This window comes from Aethalodelphis obliquidens, unplaced genomic scaffold (assembly GCF_003676395.1).
Source record: "Aethalodelphis obliquidens isolate GAN/ISIS:26980383/991018 unplaced genomic scaffold, ASM367639v1 scaffold9, whole genome shotgun sequence".
Lineage (NCBI taxonomy): Eukaryota > Metazoa > Chordata > Mammalia > Artiodactyla > Delphinidae > Aethalodelphis > Aethalodelphis obliquidens.
In genome coordinates this window covers 36,975,485-36,999,480 of record NW_020837953.1, presented here as the reverse complement: position 1 = coordinate 36,999,480, position 23,996 = coordinate 36,975,485, and the positions used below count along the sequence as shown (strand labels likewise).

Here is a 23,996-nt window from a genome sequence, read left to right as displayed (position 1 = left end):
AGAAGTGGAACCCTTTTTTCAAATGAAATCCGTCACCAAATTCCATCTATTTCAACAGATGTAAGTGGCACTGCCCCAGAGAAGGCCTCCCCTCCCCTTGCGCGGTGCGGGTAGGCCCAGTAACCCCTCCCCTGCCTCACAGACTCTGAGACTACTCCAAAGTTCAAGTTCAAAACTCCCCATTCTAGTCTGAACCAGCGCCTGTGTCCTCAGGACCCTTCCCCATGTTTCTGAGGGAGCACCCCCAATGCCAACCTCCCCCTCTAGCTGCCCCCACCCACCCCTGCCGGGGCTGCACCCACCTCCAGCTTCTGCTTGGTGTCAGTACCCAGCAGGTCACGGACGTCTTCATTGTAGATCTCCAGGTAGGAGGCCCGGACCAGGAACTTGGTGTTCTCTGCACACTGCAGGGAGAGCAAAGATACCTGAGCACCCGCTGCCTGGACATCACAAAAGGACATCGTGGCAGGAGGTGTCCCCAGCCTCACCTGACCCTGCCTGCCTGGCCAGCTCTCCCCTCCTCTCCGGCTTCTCAGAGGGGCATCATTTTCATACTGCCATGGACCCATGCTCTCTCCACAAGCCTCATGGGAAAGGAAATGGGAGAGGCCTCCCCACTGTTCAGGTAGAGAGACCAAGGCCACGGGTAAGGCCGGGACCAAGCACTGGCCCTGGGCTAATCCCCGGCAGTTCTTCCAGTTGCCTGATGTTCCTGTGGGTCATCAAAATGAGTCCCAGGTGTAGTACAGTGGGCTCTGCAGCTGACTCGTCCCTGCTCTGCCATTTCCCAGATGCAGGAATCTGTGCATTCATGAGTGGTCAGCAGGGCACGTCTCACCTGCAGCCTGGACACTGGGATAACTGGTCTGGGCCCAGCCCATAAGGGCTCCAAGCCTTGGCTTCCCTATCTCAAAAATGAGGATAACAGCTACCTCCTGGGCCAGGGTGGTAGTGAGATAATTATGCAAAGGGCTTTGCACAATGCTTGGCCTGTAGCAGCTGCTCAATTAAAAAAGGAAGCTATGATTGTTTACAGCCATTTCTTGGGCCAGCACTCTGGGTCATCATATCCATGTGAAGTGTTATACGAAATGTTAAAATCCAAAAATGGCAGGAGGAAAACACAGCAGGTAGAATTTTCTCAGCTTTAAGTTCTCCCATCGCCTCTTCAGAAACCAGAGCCTGCGTCTGTCTGCTCATCTGTGCCGCGTCAAGCCCACTCTGACCGCATCCCACAACCGCTGCCCAGGTCAAAAGTGCTCTGGGATCATTCACGGTAACGCCTGGGGAGCCCAACCCTGCCCCTTCCATCCCCCGGGCCCATACCTGGACGCTCTCGAAAATGTGCTCGAAGGCCCTAGGGATGATGCCTCTTTGGCAGGGTGGGTCAGGCAGGCCCTGCATGGTGAAGGACTTCCCGCTGCCTGTCTGGCCGTAGGCAAAGATGGTGCCGTTGTAGCCCTCGGTGACGCCCTGTGTGGGAGGACACAGCCCAGGGCTCAGCTGGCCGAGCTCAGCCAGGCTTGGGGCCAGGCCCGGGGCTGCAGGGCTGCCTCCTGACTCACAGACTTAGGGCCCCTCCCTGGCTCTCCCACCACGGTGGCACAGGGCTGGGGGAGGGCAGTGCAGAGATGAACGCGGCACAGCTCTGTCCTCAAGGGGGTCACTGCACGGTGGGGTGGGAGACTGTCCCTGTGTATGGCTAAGAGCCTGGCCGCCATCCTTTACTGACTGTGCCCTTGGCCTGTCCTTATTCAGGCACATGGAGCCTCAGCCTCCTCACCTGTAACAAAGGGTAAGAACAGCACCTCCCCTGAGGCTGTCGGGAGCTGTACACAGGAATTATTTCACGTGCTGGCACACGAAGTGCTGGCACACAGAGGTAGGTGCTCCCTAAATGTCTGCCTGGAATGTGCGGGAGACAAGACATATACACGTGATCCTCATATGAGGTGGAGGTGCATGTAATGATGGCGTACAGGATGGGCAAGGAGAGGGAGTGCCAAGAGGGGGAGACAGAAGGTGCAGGAAGCGCCAGGCAAAGCTTCCTGGGCAGGTGGAGGAGAAAGGGGGAGCAGAAAGGGTGGCTTGGATTTTAACAGGTGACAGGAAGAGGAAGGCATTCTAGGCTGAGGGGACAGCCTGAGCAAAGACCAGAGAGGTGAGAGGCTGAGAGCAGGTGGAACTTGGGCGAGGGGGATGGAGACGAATCTGGGAAGAAGCAAGAGGCAAACCAGGTGGCACACCCGAGGGCATCCTTCATTCACTGATGCGATTGTTCTTTCCATAGGTACCGACTCTCTCCTCTGAGGGGGACTGGCTGGTGACAGAGCCATGAACCAAGAAGACACCCTAGTCCCTGCCCTCACCCAGCTCAGGAGATCACAAATTCTAGAACTTAGTATGGGGGCAGGGGAATCCTGTGTTAGAATGTGGGCCCAGAGAGCTGTGCCCAGGCCCCCAGGGCCCAGGTGGCATCTGTGCCCGTTTCCACTGCAAAGGCACATCCTGTAGGGACTTCCCTGGTGGTCCAGTGGGTAAGACTCCATGTTCCCAATGCAGGGGGCCCAGGTTCGATCCCTGGTCGGGGAACTAGATCCCACAGGCATGCCGCAACAACGATCCCGGGTACTGCAACTAAGACCCGATGCAGCCGAAATTTTTTAATTAAAAATATTAAAGAAAGGGCTTCCCTGGTGGTGCAGTGGTTAAGGGTTCGCCTGCCAATGCAGGGGACGTGGGTTCATGCCCCGGTCCGGGAAGATCCCACATGCCGTGGACAGGCTAGGCCCGTGAGCCACAACGTCTGGAGCCTGTGCTCCGCAACAAGAGAAGCTGCTACAGTGAGAGGCCCGCACACCGCGATGAAGAGTGGCCCCCGCTCGCCGCAACTGGAGAAAGCCCTTGCACTGCACAGAAACGAAGACCCAACGAAGATCCTTTCTAAAAAAATACATTAAAAAAAAAAAAAAAAAGAAAGACCCATCCTGTAGACCATTGCGGGGCTCGGGATCCCCAGGGACTGCTGGGGAAGGAAGACTGGAAGTCACGATCCGCAGCTCATCAGAGGGCCAGGTGCTACACACTAGGATGAGGCCCCTGAGGTGTGGGAGAGCCGTGGCAGACCAGTCACCCAACCAGGAGCCTCAGAGGCAGGGCACGCGAAGCCCCAGGGACAACACGGTGCAGTGCCCGGACCATCAATGTCACCCAGACCTGACAAGGGATCCTATATCAAAATAAATATTTTATATGCACTGTCCAGTAGGGCAGCCACCAGCCACACCAGAAGTGCGCCTGATGCGACTGAGGAACTGAATTTATGTTAATTTACATTTAAAAACTGAAGCAGTGTAAAATATTTTCCCATCAAACACAACTTTATTTTTTTGTGTTTCATTTCATTTGAACTATGGACACTTAAACACCTGAACTGAGATGTGCGATAAGTATGAAACACACGCCCAATTTCGAAGACTTATTATGAAGAAACAATGTAAACTATCTCCCTAATAGCTACTATACCATGATAGTATCTATTATTATGTTTTATTGAAATGATAATATTTTGGATACTATTGGGTCAAATAAAAGGTCAAATAAAATGGATTATTAAAATTAATTTCAGGGACTTACCTGGTGGTGCAGTGGTTAACAATCCGCCTGCCAATGCAGGGGACATGGGCTCGATCTCTGGTCCAGGAAGATCCCACATGCCACGGAGCAACTAAGCCTGTGCACCACAACTACTGAGCCTGCGCTCTACAGCCCGTGAGCCACAACTACTGAGCCCGCATGCCACAACTACTGAAGCCCGCACGCCTAGAGCCCGTGCTCCACAACAAGAGAAGCCACCGCAATGAGAAGCCCACGCACCGCAGTGAAGAGCAGCCCCCACTCGCCGCAATTGGAGAAAGCCTGCGCGCAGCAACGAAGACCCAACACAGCCAAAAATGAATAAATAAATAAATTTATATTAAAAAAAATCAAATAAAACTGAAATTCAGTTCCTCAAAAGCAATAGCCTCATGTCAAGTGCTCACTTGCCACATATGGCTGGTAGTCCCTAACTGGACAGCCCAGATACGGAACATTTCCACCACTGCAGAAAGTTCTGCAGAACCACGCTGCTGTGAAGTAGAAGACAACTTTACATGCATTAAGGCAAAACATAAGATTTCAGAAACGCTTCACCCATCAACTGATACCTCCAGACCCACCAGAGACGTGCGCACACACGGAGCAGGTCCTAAATGCCAGCCACTGTCCACCCCGGGTTCTGCCATGTTCCCCGTATTATTATTTACTAAATGATTTTCATGAAATCAAACTGTTAATTGACTCTCCTGTTAACTTGATGTCATCCTCAGCAGTAATTCCCGTGAAGCTGCATTACAGGCTGGACATGCTAAATATTTCTTCTACTTCTCATTAAAATCAACGCATAACTATTGAAATTGAAATGACAGCATCTGTGCTAAATTGCCTCACGTCCCCTTTCTGTCCTCTCCCAAACGAACAGTTTTGTGTTCCATCCAGGGGCCAAATTCTACTGCATCGATGTCTCTGGACACGAGGCCCGTCCTCAGTCTGTCCTGGTAGAAGCCATGGGACCTGGTCCCCGCGTGGGTTGGGTGGTGGGTCATCAGAGGCGACTCTAAGGTCATGGGTGTGAAGCGGGGAGGACGGGGAAATGGCAAAGCCACTGGCTGGGAAAGAACCCACAGACCAGGCAGCGGGCCAGGTGTGGAGGCGAGGAGCTCAGGGTAGGACATGCTGAGTCGGCTGAAAGGTGGGTCTGAGGTGGACAGCTCCCAGGACAGTGGAAGAGGTCACCCAGTGACAGAGGAGATCAGGAACAGAGCCTGGATTTAAGGGTGGGGGTGGGGGTGGGGAAGGGAAGGGTCAGTCCGAAGTGCTGGGGCCTTCGTGCAGTAGGAACTGAAGGGAAGGGCCTGGGCAGGAGGCTGCTTGGAGGTGGTCAGAGCCCAGCAGGAGAGACACACAGCCGCCCGGCCTAAGGATGCAGCTACTCCTGGCTCCAAGTTGCTGAACCATGCTTTGCATATGATTCACATGCCGCTCATTTAATAGAGGCAGCAGGATGGAGCGTGGGGACCTGGCACTGCGCTGGGGATCAAAACCACCAGTAACTCATTCTGTGACATTCAAGGTCTCCGTTTCCTCGCCAGGAATGATCCCTCCAGCTCTACATATGTCGGGTGAAGATCAAATGCTACATGCTGGTCTCCACCTGAAAGGCCCTTTCCTCTACCTTCTTGCCTGGCTGACTCCTCTCATCCCGGTCTCAGCTTAGATCTCACCACTTCCAGGAAGTCCTCCCTGCTTTCCCATCCCCTCCAAGCCCAGGTTTGCTAGCCTTCTCTATGCTGCCAGAAAGTCCCCCAGGATTCTCCTCTCACTCATCACCCTGGCTTGTAGCTACTAGCTTAGCTGCTCCCCCACCTGATCATGAGCTGGCTGAGGGTGGCGCTCCCCACGCCTAGGATGGGGCCTGGTATGAGAACACTATTTGTTAGCTGAATGAATGAATGAATGAAAAGGAACATATGTCATGTTGAGTTTGAGGCTCTGTGGGGTGACTGGAGGTGGGGGTCTGACAGAATCCCCTGTAGCAGTGAACTCGGGACAGAAGTGAGAGCTGGAGATCTGAGGTAGCCACTGTCTCCTTAGGTCTCCCCCTCTGGGCTGGGGCTTCCTGGGAACCTTAACCAAGGGAGGCTTGCTCAGGGGAATTATTTCCACGATGCGGAGGGGAACCCATGAGCAAGGCTGAGGCCCTGGAGAAGGCAAAGCCAAGGAGAACTCAATCTCGGAATCTTCCAGTCTCTGAGGGGCGACCCTGGACGGGGAAGCAGAGGGGCCCTGGGGACAGAGCTACAGCAGGTTGCTGGAAGCATCAGGGTGGCTGACTCTGACTCACCGTGCAGAATGGTCTTCTAGGAGCTAAGAAGCCAAGGTGGAGCAGGCAGCTCTGGGAAGAGAGAGCTCCTGCCATCCAAGGACCATTCAAGGTGGACATTCAAGGACCCGGGGTAGGGGGGCGGCTGGACCAGAGGACCGATTCTGGTCCCTTCCAGCCTGGGAGTCCAGGATGGTAGGACAGCCTGGCCATCCCCAGAGCGTGGTACCACCCTCTGGGGAGAGCTGCCCTCTTTCCCTGGGCATCTTCTACAGTCACGCCCTCACCACTGGGGGGCTCTGGGTTCCAGAACACTTCCACCCTCACAGGCGGTTTTGACTGTGGCCAAAGGAGGTGCTCTGGGGGATGCTAACTGGCCTGCCGGCCAAAACAAAAAGGTTCCACAGGCAAATACCTTTTGGAAATGCTGGGTTAAATAAGCCAAACGATTTTCTCCACCGCAAGACTCCCCAGAGCCTCAAGTACCCTAATGTACAGCTTCAAGTGAGGGAGGGTGTATGCAGCACTTCCCCAACTTTTCCTTTTTTCCTGAAACAACCTGTGACATCTCACTTCACTAGCGATTCGATGCACAGCTGGGGAGATGGTGGTAGCAAGGAAAGAGCCCTTGGGCCAGGAGTAGCTCCAGCCCCACCTCCGCCAGAAACTCACTGTGGGAGCTTGCCATGTTTCCTCCCTATGGGCCTCAGTCTCCCCATCTGTGAAATGTGAACCTCCCTGTCATGCAGCGCCAAGGAGCTACCTAGTGTGAGAGTGTGAAAAAAAGTAAAAGGGGCAGAAACTGTTGTGGCCTCGCTGTTCTTCAACCGCCAAGGAGGAAGGTAAGTCAGACCAAAGGTAAAGGGTTTCCAGTTCTCCAGGACCAAGGCCAGGCCAGCAGCCTTCTCTCTGCAGAAGCAGGGAACTAGTGAGGGGGCGGAGGAGAAAGGAGAGGGGGAGGGGGAGGGGGAGGAGACCTGGGGCTCTTAAGAGGAGGAGGCTGGGGAAGTGGCTGGAGCTTTTAGAGAAGTCCTGAAGGTGTTGGGTGAGGGTGGAGGGCAAGTGGTCTTGGGGGCTGGAGTTCCTGTGGGAAGCAGGCTGGAAGGATGGGGGTGAGGACCAGCCTTGGCACTGGGGGCAGTGGAGACATTGTAGACGGGTTCCAGCTGTCTGCTGACAGAAGTCTTCAGACTAACCTGCTGCTGTCCACCCGCGCCCCTCCAAAAGGGCCTTCCCGCCCTGCTTGCGGGCAGGGCAGTCCCTCAGGATCCCTCCGAGTGGTTCCAGGTCCCCCAGGTCCTGCCCAGCGGGTCCTCGGAGGCGGCCTCGCGGGCATCCTCACCTCCACCAGTGGGTAGGCGATTTCGTTGTAGATCTGCTCGGTAAAGTGGTCCACGTAGTAGGCGCCGTCGAAAGTGAACTGCTTGGGGGGCTGGTCGACGGCGCCCGGGTTCTGGATGAAGCACTGGCCGCGCGCAGAGTCCACCGTCACCACAGGCTGGCAGTTCAGCTCCAACTCCCGCTGGTTCATGGGGCGGCAGCGCACCACCACCTTCACCGACTCCGAGGCCATGGCGCCGCGGCGGGGGTCCCAGGGGTGCGGCCCGACGTGGACGCCGCGACCAGGACACAGGACCTCGGGGCGGGAGCCGCCGGGGCGCCGGGGCAGGGGGGCGGGGCCTCGCGGGCGGGGTTGGGGCGGCGGCGGGGCGACCGGACTCCTTGGGGGACGCCTCGATAGGAGGGTAGGGGCCGCGGGGGAGTCTCAGGACCCGAGCCGGAGCCGCCGCCTCCTCCCGCTCCCGGGCTCGCCCGTCCCTGAGGCCCAGACCCGGCGCTGGCAGTGGGGCATCAGCGCTGCAGGCGCCGCCGCAAGACCAGAGTCCCCGGAGCCGCCCCAGCCGCCCGCTAGCACGGACGCCGCCACGGCGTTCGCGGTTGCCGGGCAACGCCCCTGGCGTCACAGCCCGTGCCTCCCGAACTTCCGCGCGTTCTCCGCGCCCGGCAGGCCCGGAGAGCAACCTCCGGCTGGAGGCCGGCGCGCGGGGGCGGCCGTCGGGGAGGACCGGCACTGGCTTTGCTGGAGTACCTGCCGGCTCGGTGCCAGATGCTGCACAGCCGTTTTCTTCTCCAGTCCCCACAGTCCCAGTCCAGAGAGGTTAAGCAGCTTGCCCGAGGTGGCCCAGGGGAGGCCAGGCTTGACTCCACCTCGGAGAGAAATACTAGAGGAGAGGCCTCATCCGGGGATTAGAGACCTACTGAGAAAGGCAACAGGACCTTGCTGCCCTTTATCCGCATCCCTGTATTGACTCGGGAAGGCTGTCCCAGAGCCTATCACAGCCCCGGGGACAGAGCAAAGCTTCCCTCTAACGCTGCCCCTTGTTTTCATTAAGACTCAAGATTGAGAAACAAAACAAAAAACTTTGAAAGCTGGTCTTTTGGTTGGAGAGGCTGCCTGGCCTCTCTCCCCACCCCCACCCCGAGCACAAGTCCCTCCAGAATAGCGGCCGTCACACCTCCTCTACGCTCCCCTTTGCACAGAAATTGTCAGCTACGTGCCTGCCGGGCACGGTGATAGATGCCGCGAGACAGCCCAGTCCCTGCCCTCCAGGTGCCCAGAGTCTAGTGGGGGAGGCTGACATTTGAAACAAATGTCCCACAAACAAAAATCCCATAAATAAGAGTGTTAACAAACTAAAGGACCAGTTTTATGGAATATCTAGCCAGGAAACCTCCCCCAGGCCGGGCAGGGGTCAGGGGGCAGTCAGGGCAGGCTTCCTGAGACTGAGAGATGGTAAGGTTGAGGAGTTAATCAGGTAAAGGAAGAAGAGGAAGACGAGGAGGCTTGTACAGGCTGTGCAAAGACCCTGTGGCACGTTGCAGGAGCAGAAGGAAAACCCGAGTGGCCAGAATATAAGGACTTGAGTCTTTTTCCCGTAGGAAATACCCACTGAAGGTTTTAAGCAGTAGAGTCATTGCTTGAATCTACCTACCCAATTCCTTCAAGACCTCCTGAGCCCCGGAGGACAGTATCTCTGTCTGGTTCATCATTCAGCAGCAGTGGAAGGTATGGTTGGCAAACAGAAGTGAAGCCGGCAAACCGGACAAAGACCTCGCCTTTCTAAGGAAAAGTCTGTACTATACAATCCGAAGAAATGCATTTTATTTATTTCAAGTCCATACAGTAAGGAGAGCTGGGCTACCCAGGGGACACTGGTTGGAACAGAGAAAACTGTGGTCTATAACTGAGACATTGAGGCGTCTGCACATGTGGGTCAAAAACCTTTGTACTGTGTGATCCATAAATGCTGTGTGAAGGAATGTTAAAGTACTTTGGGAACATTCCTGACACCTTGTCCACACAGATAACTTGTGCAACAAAATCCACCCCTTACAGAGGTTAAGACCAGTTATCAGGTCTTCTTAAATGTGTGACACTCCAGGGCTGTAATCCTGGGCCCCACGTCACCAAACCCCTCTCCTTGCCAGGGAAATGGGAGCCTGGGGCCTCCCACGGGGGACCAGGGCTTTGCCCAGGGAGGAGATGGGTTCTGGTAGTAATGGCCGTAAAATGAGGCTGGGTTCCCACTCACATTCAGTATAAAATCAGTACTGTGGTTCCAGTGAAAAGAGCCCCCAAAGGACAGCCTCCTCCTATCCCTTGTGACAAGAGTGACTAGGCCCCAGCCAAGACCATTTGCTGAGCCGGAGGTTGTAAGCTGGGAACACCAGGCCTGAGCTTCTGAGGCTCCTCCCTTCTTTTTATTCCGTTGGGGTTGCCCTCTTCCTTCCAGGAGTCAGAAGTCTGTTACTTTCAAGACGCTGAGCGGTCACATCCCCTCCCCAGATGGGGGAGAGGGCAGCCCCCAGACTCATGACTTGGCCTCTGCGTCAGGAACAGAAGTTCATCCAAAGTGAACTTGCTCCCTATCTTAATCTGGTAGATTCATGCCTGTCTGTCAAGTTTACTTATACAGGGGAATACCCAGATCCGTCGTCAGTCACCGCAGGGCCATTGCCTTAGACTAGCGTTATTTCCCTGGATGGCCCCCCACTGCCGCTGAGGCCAAGTACCCTCTGGCAGGGCCCACATCAGTTCTATCTTTGGATGATTCCTCCCTGACCCCCATCCCCAAGGGGGCTGGCCTAGTGAAGTGGCCCCTGACAGATGCCCATTAAGGGAAATGCCACCATTGGGGGGCTTCCCAGGCAGCCACCAAACCCAGTCTGGCCTGCAGGATGAGTGGAGCAGGACCCTGGTCACCCCTCTAAGCCTGCAGCTCACTGCTGGCCCCTCCCGGTCAAATGGCCAAAGAAAGTGAACCTGGGGGGGGGAGCAGGGGTGTGTGGGCGGGGATGAGACTGGGACATCCCTTCCAAGTAAGCAGGAACCACAAGCCCGTGGATTTGAGTGGAGAAGAACCAGCCTTCCTAGTCTGAAGGTTCACTGAGATTCTCTGCCCTGTTGGCCCATTCACATCCCTCTCTGCACACAGGCGTCCACCGGCATGTGGGCTTTGGGTGGCACGGCTCTTTGTCCGTCCTGCCCTTTCTGCACCCTCTTAACCCCCACTCTTCAGAACTCAAGGGAAGACTCCTTTAGCCTCAAAGGACATGGGAAACAGGCCTCGCTCCGTCAGCCTGCATGTAGCCTCCCAGCTCCATCACGTCATCCCTGTTTCTCTCACGGAGAGGGTGGCTCGTCCCCATGCCTTCGCCCAAAGTGAGAACTCACTCCTGCCTCCCCAGATACCTCTCCCTCACACGTCTGGCTGCCTGGGTCAGGAGCTCTCTGGAGACGCCCAGTCAGGGCCCCAAGGCCTGGCCTCCTTAGGAGAGGGCTCCATCTCTGTTGGAGCAAACCTTCCCGCCCACCTTGGAGAGCTCCCCACCTAGGAGTAAGGTGAAGCCCAGAGAAGACAAGCACCCAGTCACCCAGCAAGTCCACGGAAGCCTGGAGCTCTGCCTGCCCCTCCTGCAATCCTGACAGGCCGTGTGAGAAGCCGCTGGCGATCCCCACTCTCGGGGTTCCGCCCACAGGCAGGGTAGTGATGGAAGACTGGTCCAAAGGGCAGTGACTGGATGGAACTGGTGCCCAGCGGGGTGACAGAAGGGCAGAGCAGAGCAGCCTGCTGAGGCCCAGGAGCCAGGGTGAGGCGGGGCCTCTTGGCGTGGGGCTCAGCGTCCTAGCCCAGGCCCTGCAGTTCTGCCTCGGACTTGGCATGGCCAAGGGGCCGGAGCGTCCGGGGAAGCCTGCCCTCGGGCCCGCAGTCCTGCTCCTCGTAGCCGGGGTTCAGGCGGCCCATGTCGAGGGAGCAGAAGAGGCTGCGCTCCGTCCCAGCGTGATGCTCCACCAGGGCCTCCAGGCTGGGGAACTCAGCCGGCAGGTGCTGGTGGGGGCGAGGAGGGGAAGGGACTTCAGCTCCAGCTCCCCCTTCCACACAACTGCCCCCTCACACAGGATCCTGCCCCAGGAGGGAGGAGGATATTCGAGCCCAGAGAGGACACTGTCCTGCTCACAGCAGAACCACACCCCGGTTCCCTCCCTTTCTCTCCTCCCAGCCTGGACAGGACTGAGGCACTCGGCGTGGAAGTAAGGCCACACATTTAAAAAGTCCTTCCTGCCCACCCCTGTCCCTGGAAACCTGTGATCAGGCCAAGACTCCAGACCTAGAGACTCGGAGGCTGTGTGAGCTTACGCAAGCCTCTACCCTCTCTGATCAGTTTCCTCTACTGCTAAAAGATGAGTTAGGGTGTGGGAAAGCGTGACTTTTTAAAAGCCGGGATTTCTGTAAAAATGTGAGGCATGACCCTAGCCCAAGACTCTACCTCCCCGGAGCGAGAGAACTTAGGGTGGAGCCAGCAGAGTACAGGTGGGGCCAATAGGCCAGTGGGGGCGGGGCCAGAAGGGCCAAGGACGAAAGAGCTGGATGGAGAGTTAAATAAGGGGTGGGGCCAGAGAGAGCCAATGGGGGCCCGGGATGAGGGTGAGGAGGGCTCAGGCCCTCAGTGGTTAGAAAAGGGCGGGGCTGGAGGGCGAGGGGCAGGGCCAGGAGCACTGTTACCTCCACGCAGTAGCGGCCTAGGTGGTTCCGGAAGACCTGGTGGGGCACCACGCCGCACTGTGTCCTCACCGACAGGCACCACTGGCCACTGGTGCCTGGCTCAGGCCACAGCAGGAAGGCCCCAAGCACGTCTCTCCGCAGCAGGGCGAGGGCACTGGGCCTGGGAGGGCAGAGGGGAGAGGCTGAGGGCGGGCCCCCTAGTCAGGACCCAGCCTCAGCTTGCTTAATGGCATCACAGCTCCACAGCATCGTAAACACAGTGCCTGCCCCAGAGTAGACCCGCAACGGAAGGAAGCTTTTAGCCTTCCCTTCTAAAAGGTTTCCAAGGGGGTCCTAATTGCTGACAACTTCAAGACCCAATCGGTAGAGAGCTGGCATTTAGGGAGCTGAACCCTGTGACAGGCCAGGCGCTGAAGGCTTTACCTGAATAACCTCATTTGATCCTCTCCACAGCCCTGCAATGAAGGTCCTTTTATTATCCCCACTTCACACTTGAGAAAACTGAGGCCCACGGGGGGGAAGCCCCTGGCCTGAGGTCCCGAGGTCAGGAGGCCTCCGCCCAAGTGCAGGGATGGACACGTCTCAGGGCCTTGGGGGAGCCCACAGCCTATTTCTCTGACGCCCCCCCAAAAGGGCTGGGCACCCCCTCCTACCTCGAGATGCCAGCAAAAGCCCAGATGTTCTCCGTCAGGCTGCCCTCGCTCTCCACCAGGCATGAGGGGCCCCCAGGACCCCGGGGCCAGGCCTCCCACGCGTCAGGAACTATGGAGACCATCCAGGGCTCAGAGGAAGAGAGGTGGTCCCCTCCCGCGCCCAGCCCGGCCCATGCCCACAGGCCTCATCACCCCCGCCGCTCCCGGCCCAGTCTGCACACGTCCTGCTTCCCCAGAGGCACAGCAGCGCCCAGGCACATCTCCAGGCACAGCCCCTCCCCAGTCACAGCACATCAGCAGCTACGCAGTCGCCTCTGCAAGCCCCTGGGCACGCAGCCCCGGCTGCGCCCTCGCGCCCTCCCTCGCGTGGACACGAGGCCTCAGCACTCCCAGGCGCAGGCATCGACAGTCACGGCCCCGCAGACACGGACGCTCAGGCCCACCCTCGCCGACTCGCGCAGCCGTGCCCGGCCACTCACAGGCCTCCCGAGCCGACAGCTGCAGCTGCGTCTCGTAGGTGCAGGCGCGGTAGGCCCCGGAGCGGATCACCTTGCTGCGGATGGCCTTCTTGCGCACCAGCGTGGGCGAGCAGTACGGGTTCCCCAGGCGGGCGTGGCGGGCGCCCCCGCGGCTTTCCGACTCCGGCGGCTCCTTCTAGGGCACCAAGAGGACCCCGCAGGGGCGGCCAGACTCAGGCCCAGCCATTAGCCCCTCCCACGGAAGTCCAGCACCCGCCCCTCTTGATCCCCAAACCTTCGCCCAGTCCCTTGTCCATGGCCCACTCCCTGGCTGGGGTGCCGCGTACCCCACTGCCCCCAGGCACCCCTGCTGGCAGCCGCCCGAAGGAGACCAGCGCGTTAACGTGCTGTGAGAGCTGATCACGGCCGAGGGGTTCCCGTACTAGGCCAGGGGTGCCCCCAGGGCCCGACAGGGGCTTCAGGGGCACGTCCCCTACGGGTCCCGGGCAGGGCTCAGGCCGTGCCCGTTCCTCAGGGTGCTGCCAGAGGTGAGCGAGCTGGAAGGAGCGGCAGAGCAGCAGGTGCAGGATCTGGACCTGGGGAGGGAGAAGGAGGCGGGCTCAGCTGGGAGAGGTTTCCTGGGGGCCTCCTCAGGCGTCAACCCAGGCACCAGGGGGGCATGCAGCCCCTTGGCGTGGAATGCTCTTCCCCATTCTCCCTGGGAAAACTTCTTATCCCTCAAAACCTCACCACCATGCAGCATCCCCGACCAGCTTCCTCTATTCATTTAACAAATGCCGAGCATCTACCTTGTTCCAGGCGTCATGCTTGGAGCTGCGACGACATGGGCTAAATGCACTCCTAGCCCTAGGTTTACTACCCTCACCCTGCGCATTGGGTTCTTGGGGGAGTGGCTAAGAGCCCAGGCCCTGAAGTCACACAACCTGGGATCCAATCCTGTCTCTGTCACCTAGGAGCTGCTGTGTGACCCTGGGTACAGCATGGCATCTCTGCGCCTCAGCTTCCTCCTCCCCACCTCCCTGTGCCCCTTTAATGAAAACGGACCACAGAAGACCCCCTGGAGAAGCCCAGCACTCTGGGGCCCACACATTCCATCCGCGAAACACATCACCCAGGCCCAGCACGTTGGAACTGTGAGCTCCAGAAGATCAAGGGCCACGTGTCAGCCACCTGTCACTCCAGTGGCCGGCACAGGGCTTGACATACAGGGGTGACGGCAAATGCTTGCTGCGCGGAACCAAGCCCAGCCTCTGCTCGCCAAACAGTTGGCTGCCGAGGCTCCCCTGCTCATGGCGGCCACACTGGCTTTGCCTTTCGGGATCTACCCGCCCACCCACTCTCCCCACGGGGCCAAGCACCAGAACAGTTCAAGCCCCGGACCCAGCCTCTGCTCTCAAAGAATCCCCGTGACTGCAGTTAGGGACAGACCGATGACAGAGTGCAGTGCGTGTCACAGGACCGCAGAAAGTGTGGGGGGCGGTCTGGAGGATTCAAGGTGGGCTCCACAGACACACGGGCTGAGCCTCAAAGGGCGAGTTGGAATTTGCCAGGATGAGAAGGGGAAGGGGTTGCAGGCAGAGAGAACAGCAAGGGCAAAGGCCTGGCAGTGTGACCCTCCGATCTCTAAGGGCACAGCCTGGTCCCCACCTCCAAGCTCGGGGAACGCTGAGGCCACTGACTCGCTTTGAGGGAGTCCTCAGAGGGCAGCGCCACAGCAGGAGCCAGGGTGGCAAGGGGTGCATGCCTGGAGGGGCGCAGGCCAGCGTGGCTGAGCCGTCCAGGGCCTCGGTCCCTGGAACCCACACTGATGCACAGCATCCCCCCCTCCGAGTGCTGCGCCCCCTGCCCTGGGCCCCAGGTACCTCTCCAGGCTGGCTGCCCACAAAGAGGTGGCAGAAGAGCTTGCTGGCCGGGCTCCGGGGATTTCGGGCCATGAAGGCGAACTGGCAGTCGGCTGGGCACCAGGTGGAGTAGAGTATGCGCCTCAGGGCGTGAGCCATCAGGAGCACCTGGGGATGCAGCAGGCACACCGGCCTCCATCAGACCCACTGCGTGGTCTGGAGCTGCCAGCCCAGCGTGTGCCAGCCCTGAGGGCCCCGCACACCCGCTGGCAGGCCTCCCGGGCCTGCTCTCCAGCCTGCACGGCCAGCTTCGGGCCCACCCTGCTCCTGGGGTGAAGAACTCTGCCCTCCTTCCAGGCCTGCCCAAACCACGCCTCACATGGGAACCCTCATCCTTCACAGGGAACCTGAGCTCGGGTCCCTTGCTCCCTGCTGCCAACCTGCTGGCTGGGGTGGTCATGCCAAGCTACGGAGCTGAGGGGCAGAGGGTTCATGGCCTGCGGGTCATGGGGACAGGCGGTTGTGGCCAGCCCTGGGCTTGCACGCCTGGTCTCTAGAGTCAGGTGACAGGGGTTCAAATCCTGGCTCTGCCACTCACTCTCCGGGTGACTTGGGCCGGTGAGGGCAGCTCTCTGAGTCCTTGTTGTGACAAATGGGGCTGGGGGGTGAGCGAGACCTCATGCAGGTGGCACAGGCCCTGAACCCAGGGCCCCGCCATGCACAGCTCTGCACACATTTACACCAGTCCTAGGTGAGTGGTGCCGGAGTCGTGGGTCTCACAGTCTGGCATGCGGTTTAGTGTTCATCAAACATTGGTTTGCACCAAGAGGAGGATGGCAGGCCAAGCAGGGGCTCCCAACTGGCCTCCAGCCTGCCTGGCCCTGTTCCACAGTCATGAGAGGCTAGCCACAGCCCACTGGCCAAGCCCGGGGACCCACAGAAACCTCATGGGGCTGGTTGGTCCTGATGCTCAGGCCAGGAGGTGGCCCCCGGAGATTCTGGTGGGCTGGCGGCCGGCGGGTGAGAGGGAGGAGAAACTGTCGTCCACGCTTGCCAGGGCGGGAGGGCCTTGGAGAGAGGACATCCAAAGGCCCAGAGCAGGCTGGGCAGCGGGGAGGCTGGAGGGGCAGTGCAGGGCTGGGTGGAGGCGAGAGCATTCCCAGGGAGTAGGACACCTGTCCGGTCCTCACCTGCACCCACACGGGTTCCTACCTCACCCTCCCCGCTGTAGATCTTGAGGCCCTGAAGGCTGAATTTCAGGATGACAGCCCGGCGGCGGGGACAGTCCTGGGGGGGAGACAGTTGGTGGGGGGCAGACATTACCTTCCAGGCCCTGCCCAGCCCAGCCTCTGTACTAGTCCCCCTGGGCTGGTCAGCCAACTCCACCCCAGCGGCCAGGGGACTGAGCCCTGGACAGGGATCCCCCCCCAGGAGCCGGGGAAGTGTGGATGGCTCCTGGCAGACCAACCCTTGGGCCATGTTATGACCACCCCCCCATCTCTCCCACCTGTGGCTTCCACCTGTGGGGCACAGGTCATGACCACCCAAGGGAGGGGGCCCCCGGGGCTTCAGGGGCGTGGCTCCAGGAGCCCGGGTGTGGTCCTGACTGGGCCCATCTCTCAGAACGGCCCCTCCCTGGGCCTCACTTGCTCCATCTCTCTGAATGGAGGTTGGAACGGATCACAGGGTCTCGGGCCATTCCCAGGCCGACACCCCAAGGCTGTGATCCCCCGCAGGGAAGTGCGCTCCCCAGCCCCCAGCCCCTTACCTTCAGTGCCCACAGCTGCTGCTGCACCAGCCACGCGCTCTCCTGGGTGTCCAGGTCGTCCACGGGGAAGGAGCCCACGTACTGCTTGGGGGTGGGGTGGGTGGTGGGAGGGCGGCGCGGGGAGTCAGGCCCATGGCTCCTGACCCCCGTCCTCCAAATCGCCCTCCACGCACGCACTCTGCTCTGTCGGGTAGGCTGTGGACGGTGACAGAGCGCGGACTCGGAGTCCAGGCTCTGCTACTCTCCCTGGTGAAGCCACTCGGCCCCTCTGCGGCACCATCGCCTCATCCGTGCACACACACTCCAGAGCTGGGGCCACCGAAATAGGCCCGTGACCCACGGCTCCTGTCCACCCCCAGGGCCTGCCACCCAGTCACGCCCATCGGAGCCCACCTCGTGGGGCGGCCCCACCCACCTGGGCAAACTTGGTGATGCACCTGGGCCGGTGAGGGGCAGGGCCGCAGTCGGAGGCTCTCCGGTCCCCCGCCCCGGCCTTCTGCATGGCCCCCAGGGTGGCCGGCTTCAGGGTCCGCAGGAGAGAAGGCTGCAAAGGGCAGGGGAGGAGGGCTGGCGCCCAGGCAGTCGAGCCTCAGAGCACCCGTCAGAGGCCACCAAGCTCTTGCATCCAACAAACCCTGCCTGAGCACTGGCTGTGTGCCAGGCAGCACCCCGGGCGCTGGGACCCAGGGGACACACGGCCCTGACCCAAGTGACAAACTCCCTGCCTGCCCTCATGGAGCCGACAGAAAGCTAAATAATAAGTAAGATATGGAATATGCTAGATGGTGGTAAAGCAGAGAGGAGGAAATGAAGGGCAGGCTGGGGTCGACTACAGCCGAGAAGGCCTCGCTGAGGAGTGAGCTTCAGGAAGGAGCTGGAGGAAGGGGGTGCAGACATGTAACCAGCTTGTGCAAAGCGCCAGGGGAGGGGGACAGCCTGGGAAGGCAGCACGCAAGAGGAGGGATGTGACAGCGGCGAGGACAGAGTCTGCACAGGCACGGAGGCGTGAAGGCAGCTGGGGCCCTGAGGCAGAACTCAGCAGAGCAGCCGCCGGGTTGGGATCGATCGGCCTTAAATGTCACACTGGCGCTCTGCCCTGTGGGCAGTGGGGAGCCACAGCAGGTTCCAGGGCAGGAGCTCTGGAGTCCACAGGGGCAGGGGGCACTGGATGGCCGAGGCTGCGTCAACAGGGCCCTGGCTCCTTCCGCCCAGCCTGACTCCAGCCCCTGCCAGAAGACCCCACCCCAACCAGACCGGACAGTGATGCTGAGGCAGGGGGTGGGGAGGGTGGACAACTGCCCCGAGGGTGCTGAGGAGTCCTGCCCCAGCCCACCCCAGGCTCTGGTCTTTCCTGGGGCCCCTCTCCCAGATCCACCAGAGGGGGAAGAGGAGGAAAGCTGCCTTCTAGACCGTCCTCAAGGGCAGGGAGAGCACTTACTCCCCGTCAGAGCTCAGACCACAGCTGGTGCTCAGTGAACGTGGAATAAACTCATCACAGACAGAATGGCTGAATGCCTCTGCCTAGGTCCCAGGGACTCAGCTCCCTCAGGCTTCCCTGGGGCCAACTTAGACCCTCACCTCCATCCCCCATCCTGGCGGGCTCCGTCCCACCAGGCTACTTGTAATCACTGCACTTGGGATCAGAGAGACCTGGGTCCAAATCCTGTGCGACCTTGGGCAAGCTGCCTCACCTCTCTGAGCCTCCATTTCCTTGTCCCCAAACCTGGGATAACATGAGGAGTCAATGAGAATTGAATGCAGGCACAGAACCCAGCACGATGCCTGCCAGGCTCGGAGCTGTGATCAACAAGTACAGTCTCACGAGGGATGGGGAACCCCCAAACCTGATGCAGGAGCTTGGGAGGACAGCGAGGTCTGACCACTTTCAGTGCCCTCCTTGCACCAGGCCGCACCTGAGAAGAGACCACCTGGGCCAGGAGGGGGGGCCTGCCTGGGGGCCATGATTCCTGCCAGGAGAAAGCAGGGGTCAGACAGGGCGCTGGGCAGGAAATGGGTGCACCCCAGGTGTGCTCTCGCACCCGCAGGAGTCCTGGAGAAGGAGGGTTTGGGTGCTTTGGAGCTGATCCAGCGCCGAGGGCCCAGGAACGGCCCCTACCTCAGCCTGCCCCTGACCTTCAACCCCAGGCTCAGGCCAGGTGGGGGCACCAGCAGCAGTCGGCCATATGCAGTGAGCAGCCAGTAAGGGAAGAGCCAGCGAATAAAGGCCGCGCGGTCCCTTTGAAGACTCCCTGGTTCCGCCCTCCTGGCACCTCGCTACTTTGTGATCCTAATTATTTTTCACATCACGTCCATTACCTACTGTCATTTTACACTTAAATACAGCAAGTTAGGTGTGTAACTCGCACAAGAGCTTACGTGGCCTCGGTTCCAGGTATGGAGACGGGGCTTCCAGGGAACTTGCCTTTCAACTTCATAATCACATCCTGGGTTGGGATGCCCGGAACCCGTGGGCGGGGCGGTGGGGGGGAGAGGGTGGGTGCGGGCGGGACAGAGGAGGCAAAGATCAAAAACCAAACAGGGCAAAAGGGAGAGAGCGAAGGAACCCAGGATGAAAAGGCAGCCAACAGAAGTGGGAACAGAGGAGTGGGGAGAAAAACAGTAGAAAAAGAGACAAAGGAGAGATGGGAGGAGGGAGAGATGGGGAGCACATTTCACATGCTGCCTGCGCTGCTGCTGACACAGCCCCTCAGATGCTAAGAGTGTTAAGATGGAAAGGAACCACGAGGGCTATGGCACACACACAGGCCAGGACAGCTGTGTCTAAGGCTGTGAACAGCCTCCGTCCTCCAGATCCAGAGCTGCAGCTTCCTTGGGGACACCCCAGGGTGCAGGCTGTGGGGTGCGGGTGGGGAGACCACTGGCCCTCTTATAGGTCCCCCCTTACCCCCCATCACCTGATCCTTCCCCTACCCCGGAAAACTGGAAGTTTCTTCCCCCCAAGCCTGAGAGGTACAGTGCATTTCGGCTCCAGGCCTCAAGTTGGGGGCTGCCCAGGGGACCAGGGAGGGTGCAGGCTCACCCTAACCCTGGAAACAGACCCGCTTACCTGTTCCAGGCACAGACACCCACTTATCCCTTTGGATCAGACCTGTTTTTCTGAGGTTTTGCACAGGAGCCTGGCTCTGGGCCAGAACCTTCCTACGCAGACACATTTGAAATGAGACTGGGGCCCTTCTCTTGCTCCTCTGAGGTTTTCCAGGTGGCCCTGCTTAGAGATGGGGAACTGGATGAGTTGACTACCTCGAGGGTCACAGACAGAGGCCCTCTGCTACACTGCACTGTAGCTGAATGGTTGTCATAAGGAGGACCCACCTTCCAGCATCGTGGGAGACCACTCAGCCTGCAGACTCTGTGCTGAGTACATGGTGGCTCAGGAGGTGAAGTCACTTGCCCAAGGTCACACAGCATTCGGGGGAGCTCGGAAGAAAGCCTGGGTCTCTGGGGCTCTTTCCCAAGGCCATGGCAGCGCCCTCCTCCAAGTGAGCAGGGTGTCCACCTTTGGAGTTTGGTGGGTCCCAGCCTATCCAGGGGCAGGTGAGGCAAGGAAGCAGCGGCAGTGGCCCGGAACACCTCCGGTGCTGGGGGTGGATCTGATCAGCAAAACAGCTGCTTTCTCTCTCCGACTGCCTCCTGGGCCAGATGGTCTGGGGCTACCAGGGCCACTCCAGTCACCTGCCTCAGCTCCACTGGCTTTGGCTCAGCAGCACAGAAGAGCCCCTGCCCCCAGTACAACCCCTGGTGCCACCCCTACCTGCCTGGACCACAGGATGGGACAGATTGAACCATGCAGCCTAGGGTCCAGATCGTGGACTGTGGGGTCCCACAAGGTTGGCTGATGTAACCAACAAGTCACAACCTCTCAGACTCCATTTCCTCAAGCATAAAGTGGGGTAGTAAAGCAGCTGCCTCCTGGAGTTGTTCATCTATCTGTTCCTGCTGAGAATATTTCCAAGCGCTATGTGCCCTCACGGAGCACCCAAGCTGGGTTGGGAGGACGGTACTAGAAATCAACATTTCAGGAGGGGCTTCCCTGGTGGCACAGTGGTTAAGAATCCGCCTGCCAATGCAGGGGACACGGGTTCGAGCACTGGTCTGGGAAGATTCCACATGCCGCAGAGCAACAGCCAGTGCACCACAGCTACTGAGCCTGCGCTCTAGAGCCCGCGAGCCACAACTACTGAGCCCAAGTGCCACAACTACTGAAGCGCGCGCGCCTAGAGCCCGTGCTCCACAAGAGAAGGCACCGCAATGAGAAGTCTGCGCACCGCAAGGAAGAGTAGCCCCTGCTCACCGCAACGAGAGAAGAAAGCCCGCGCACAGAAACAAAGACCTGACGCAGCCCAAAAAATAAATAAATAAAATAAATTTAAAAAAACCCAAACATTTCAGGGGGCTTAAGTTACTTGGAGGAAAATACAGCAGGGTGAAGAAGATACGAGATGTGTGTGCGTGTGGGGTGGTGAAGGCGGTGCTATCAGTACAGGGCGGTCTCTCCGTACAGACGACATTAAGCGGAAAGTGCTGTTTTCAGGATTAAGTGGGGCCAAACCACATACGGGGTAATCGCCCAGGCGGTACGGAGCGCTCCACAGCGTGGGTATTTATTCCTGGGGAGCGCTGCCAGGGCTTTCAGCTGACAGTCCCCGGCCGGCCCGGGACGGAGAAAGTCCTCGGACCGACGGAGGGGCGAACGAGGCAGGACGCTGGCGGAGGGGCGGTGGAAGTGACGGATGGGGATGGGATGGTGGAGGTGATGGATGATGACGGTGATGGGAAAGGGACAGAGGTGCTTCTCCCCATCCGAGAACCTCCCCCATCTCCGCGCCGGGGGACCGAGTCCCGCTCCCGCCGGTCAGCCAGTCCCAGCCCCCGCCCGGCTTCCCGGCGCTCACTCACCGCGGCAGCCGCGTCTCAAGCCCCGTCCTGCAGCTCGGCGCTGCGACCCCCGCGCAGCCCCGAGCGTCTCCACCGCCCACCCGGGAGCCCGCCCCGCCTCTGCCGCCTCCCTCCCAGCGCCCCCTCCCCGCGCGACCCCCACGTGGCCGCGGGAACCAGCGCCCAAGTCACCTCGGCCCTCGCCCACCCAATCGGCGCCCGCGGGGCGGCTCCGCTCGGCCGCGCCGTCCAATCAGCGGCCGCGGGGGGCCCTGGCCCCGCCCCCGCCGTCTCGCACCCGGGCGCTCCGCCTTAAAGGGAGGGAGGGGCAGCTCCCTCCCGCCGAGGGCGTCTTTTCCCGGGTGAGGGACCTGAGTGCCTCGGGCCTAGCCGAAGGTTCCCTCCTCCCGGAGAGTTTTTCCCCTCCCGCCCCCTAGCTAGCTCCTCTTCGTCCTGTCGGCGGCGGCTGCGGCAGCTACTCCTCCGACAAGCTTCCCTGACAACCAGTGACTCCTCCACCTCCTGAAGAGCCCTCGCCACTCCTGCCCGTCATCCTACTCCTCTTACCAGAGTGCGAGCAGCCTCGGCCCTTGAAGGGCCTCCATCCCCAGTGCGCAGGACAGCCTGGCCCGCAGGAGGCCTTCAGGGATTGTCTTGATGAGTGAATGAATGCGCGCAGGGCCCGGCCTCTGGGGAACTCGGCCAGTCTCTCCCTTCCTTCCTTCAGCCCCAGAGGGGTGGGGATGTGGCGCATCCCTTTCCTCGCCCTCTTCGCGCCGGCCGTTCTGGGCCTTTCTTGTAAGAGAGTTAACTGAGCCTGCCCAGCCCGCTCGAGAAATCTCCGCACAAACGTTATCACTTATCACTGCACGGGGCCGTGACCATGTCCTTCGGGTTACACGGAAATCCACTGAGATGGGGGAAAACTGGTGAGCAAATCCAGCCCAGGGTGTCAGCCACAGCTTGGAGATGGAGAGCGCTTTTGTTCCCAAAGGGCCCAGAACCTTGTAGGTGCCAAAAAATAAACAGCAAGCCCGATTCAGTCCGGCCTTTGGCGGGTATGACACCTGAATTCTGCAGAGGAAACACCAGCATTGCCACACGGCAGGAAAGCCCCTTTTGTTCCCAAAGGGCCCAGGGGCGGCACAGGCTGCACCCCCACAGGTGGGCACCCTGACAGAGGTAGGCGGGCACAGCAGAGGTCTGAGGGCCTCAGGGGAGTTGGGAAGGAGGCAGGTGTGAGCCATGCTGGCCTGCGGGCATCGCTTTGTCTCCCCAGAGAACCTGGATGCCCTTCCAAGAGGCCGCAGTGAGGTGTAATGCCTCGAGGCTTGGTCCCAAATCTGGGCACTTCCTCTGACTAGGTGTGGGACGTTGGGCAAGCACCTTAATCCTCCAGCGCCTCATCTGGAAGCGTTACTAACACCTGAATCATAGGGACGTGAGGGTTCGCACGAGTTAGTGTGGGCAAAGTGCTTGGCACAGTGCCTGACCCACGGTAAGTGAAGTGCTCAGTGGATATTCGCTGCTGTTAGACTTGGCTGTTTTTCTTGAGTTTCTTTTATGCATTATTGAATGGCAAGTGTTTGTTGAGTTCGCACGCCAGGTGCTCTGGAAAACCCTTCACCGAGGCCACGGGACAACCCTGAGTCCATTGATGAGAAGGATCGATTGATTTACAACTTGGTCCTGCTTTCCGAAAATCCCAATTTATGAAACTCAGGGTACACAAAGGATGAAGGGTTAATTCTTACTAGCTTTCCTAAAATGCATGTAAATTTTAAATAGAGGACTTGCCAATTACTAGACCACAGTCCCCAGTTTGAGACTCTTTGGAGAAAACAACACAAGCCACAACAGAATTAACTACTGGCTCTAATGAGTTCCTGAGGCACACAATTCATCCTGATGCCTATAATTTTAAAAATAGCAACAGGAATTTGTTTCAGGTCAAAATGAAAAAGGACCAAGGAATTAAATTCAGATGGTGAAACCATTAAAACCAGAGGGAGAATTTTGCCTTCTAAACCTTTCTCAGGAGAAAGGGACAGAGGGTGAAGATCTGAGTGGCAGGCACTGTGCGAGATCCCCGGGATACAGACATTTGCAACAGAACACCACAAAAACCAGACCTGGGAAGACACATGTGTGGAAAATGTACGTGACATTGACTCCTGACTTTGTGACCACCAAGGATCCTCTTCTTATTGGTCTTCACCAATACACTCACTCAGGAATATGATGTTTCAAAACCAAATGGATTTATACATTTGAAGTTCATTTCTTCATTTTTATTTGTGTACCAGAGTAATGTAACCACCCGTCTGAGCTCAGGTTACCAAACTCAGTGGACCTAATTCCACCAAAAGCA

General features: G+C 59.0%; 2 protein-coding genes across 19 annotated transcripts in view; both read right to left on the bottom strand.

The window, feature by feature from the left end:
- The window catches only part of KIF17 (kinesin family member 17), a 50,688-nt gene extending 43,085 nt beyond the window's left edge, over window positions 1-7,603 (bottom strand). For 4 of the 8 annotated variants that reach the window (XM_027109881.1, XM_027109884.1, XM_027109883.1 and 1 more), the window contains exons 1-3: window positions 7,266-7,603; window positions 1,327-1,473; window positions 282-404 (exon numbers count right to left, since the gene is read on the bottom strand). In XM_027109881.1, the coding sequence (XP_026965682.1) occupies window positions 282-404; window positions 1,327-1,473; window positions 7,266-7,496 (501 nt within the window). In that variant the 5' untranslated portion in view covers window positions 7,497-7,603. Of the gene's footprint in view, window positions 1-281; window positions 405-1,326; window positions 1,474-7,119 lie in introns of all 8 variants that reach the window. The other 4 variants (XM_027109886.1, XM_027109888.1, XM_027109889.1 and 1 more) reach the window with 2 other exon arrangements.
- Window positions 7,604-7,661: 58 nt separating this feature from the next.
- SH2D5 (SH2 domain containing 5) lies at window positions 7,662-22,623 on the bottom strand. Of its 11 annotated transcripts, XM_027109907.1 has the most exons (11): window positions 20,063-20,865; window positions 19,797-19,955; window positions 17,145-17,273; window positions 16,730-16,813; window positions 16,174-16,248; window positions 14,983-15,129; window positions 13,447-13,695; window positions 13,121-13,295; window positions 12,642-12,750; window positions 11,989-12,148; window positions 7,662-8,131 (listed from the first exon to the last, which is right to left on the bottom strand). In XM_027109907.1, exons 3-11 carry the CDS (start codon window positions 17,229-17,231, stop codon window positions 7,832-7,834), a joined length of 1,386 nt encoding a protein of 461 aa, XP_026965708.1. In that variant the 5' UTR covers window positions 17,232-17,273; window positions 19,797-19,955; window positions 20,063-20,865; the 3' UTR covers window positions 7,662-7,831. The 11 variants fall into 11 exon arrangements, with proteins under 11 accessions (XP_026965708.1, XP_026965705.1, XP_026965702.1 ...); XM_027109904.1 differs by lacking the exons at window positions 19,797-19,955; window positions 20,063-20,865 and adding an exon at window positions 22,193-22,623 and having other exon boundaries at window positions 13,543-13,695; window positions 17,145-17,296; XM_027109901.1 differs by lacking the exons at window positions 19,797-19,955; window positions 20,063-20,865 and adding an exon at window positions 22,193-22,622 and having other exon boundaries at window positions 13,121-13,292; window positions 17,145-17,296.
- Window positions 22,624-23,996: the final 1,373 nt, after the last annotated feature.

Excerpts from the sequence above, each read along its gene's own strand:
- SH2D5 (XM_027109899.1), bottom strand. The coding sequence starts at position 22,379 with ATGCGCCACATCCCCACCCCTCTGGGGCTGAAGGAAGGAAGGGAGAGA. Across the intron at positions 17,297-22,192 it reads CCGAGGCTGCTCGCACTCTG|CCCTCCTCCCCTGCCCTTTG; the intron begins GTAAGAGGAGTA and ends CCTGGGCGCCAG. Across the intron at positions 13,696-14,982 it reads TGGGCAGCCAGCCTGGAGAG|GTCCAGATCCTGCACCTGCT; the intron begins GTACCTGGGGCC and ends CTCCCTCCCCAG.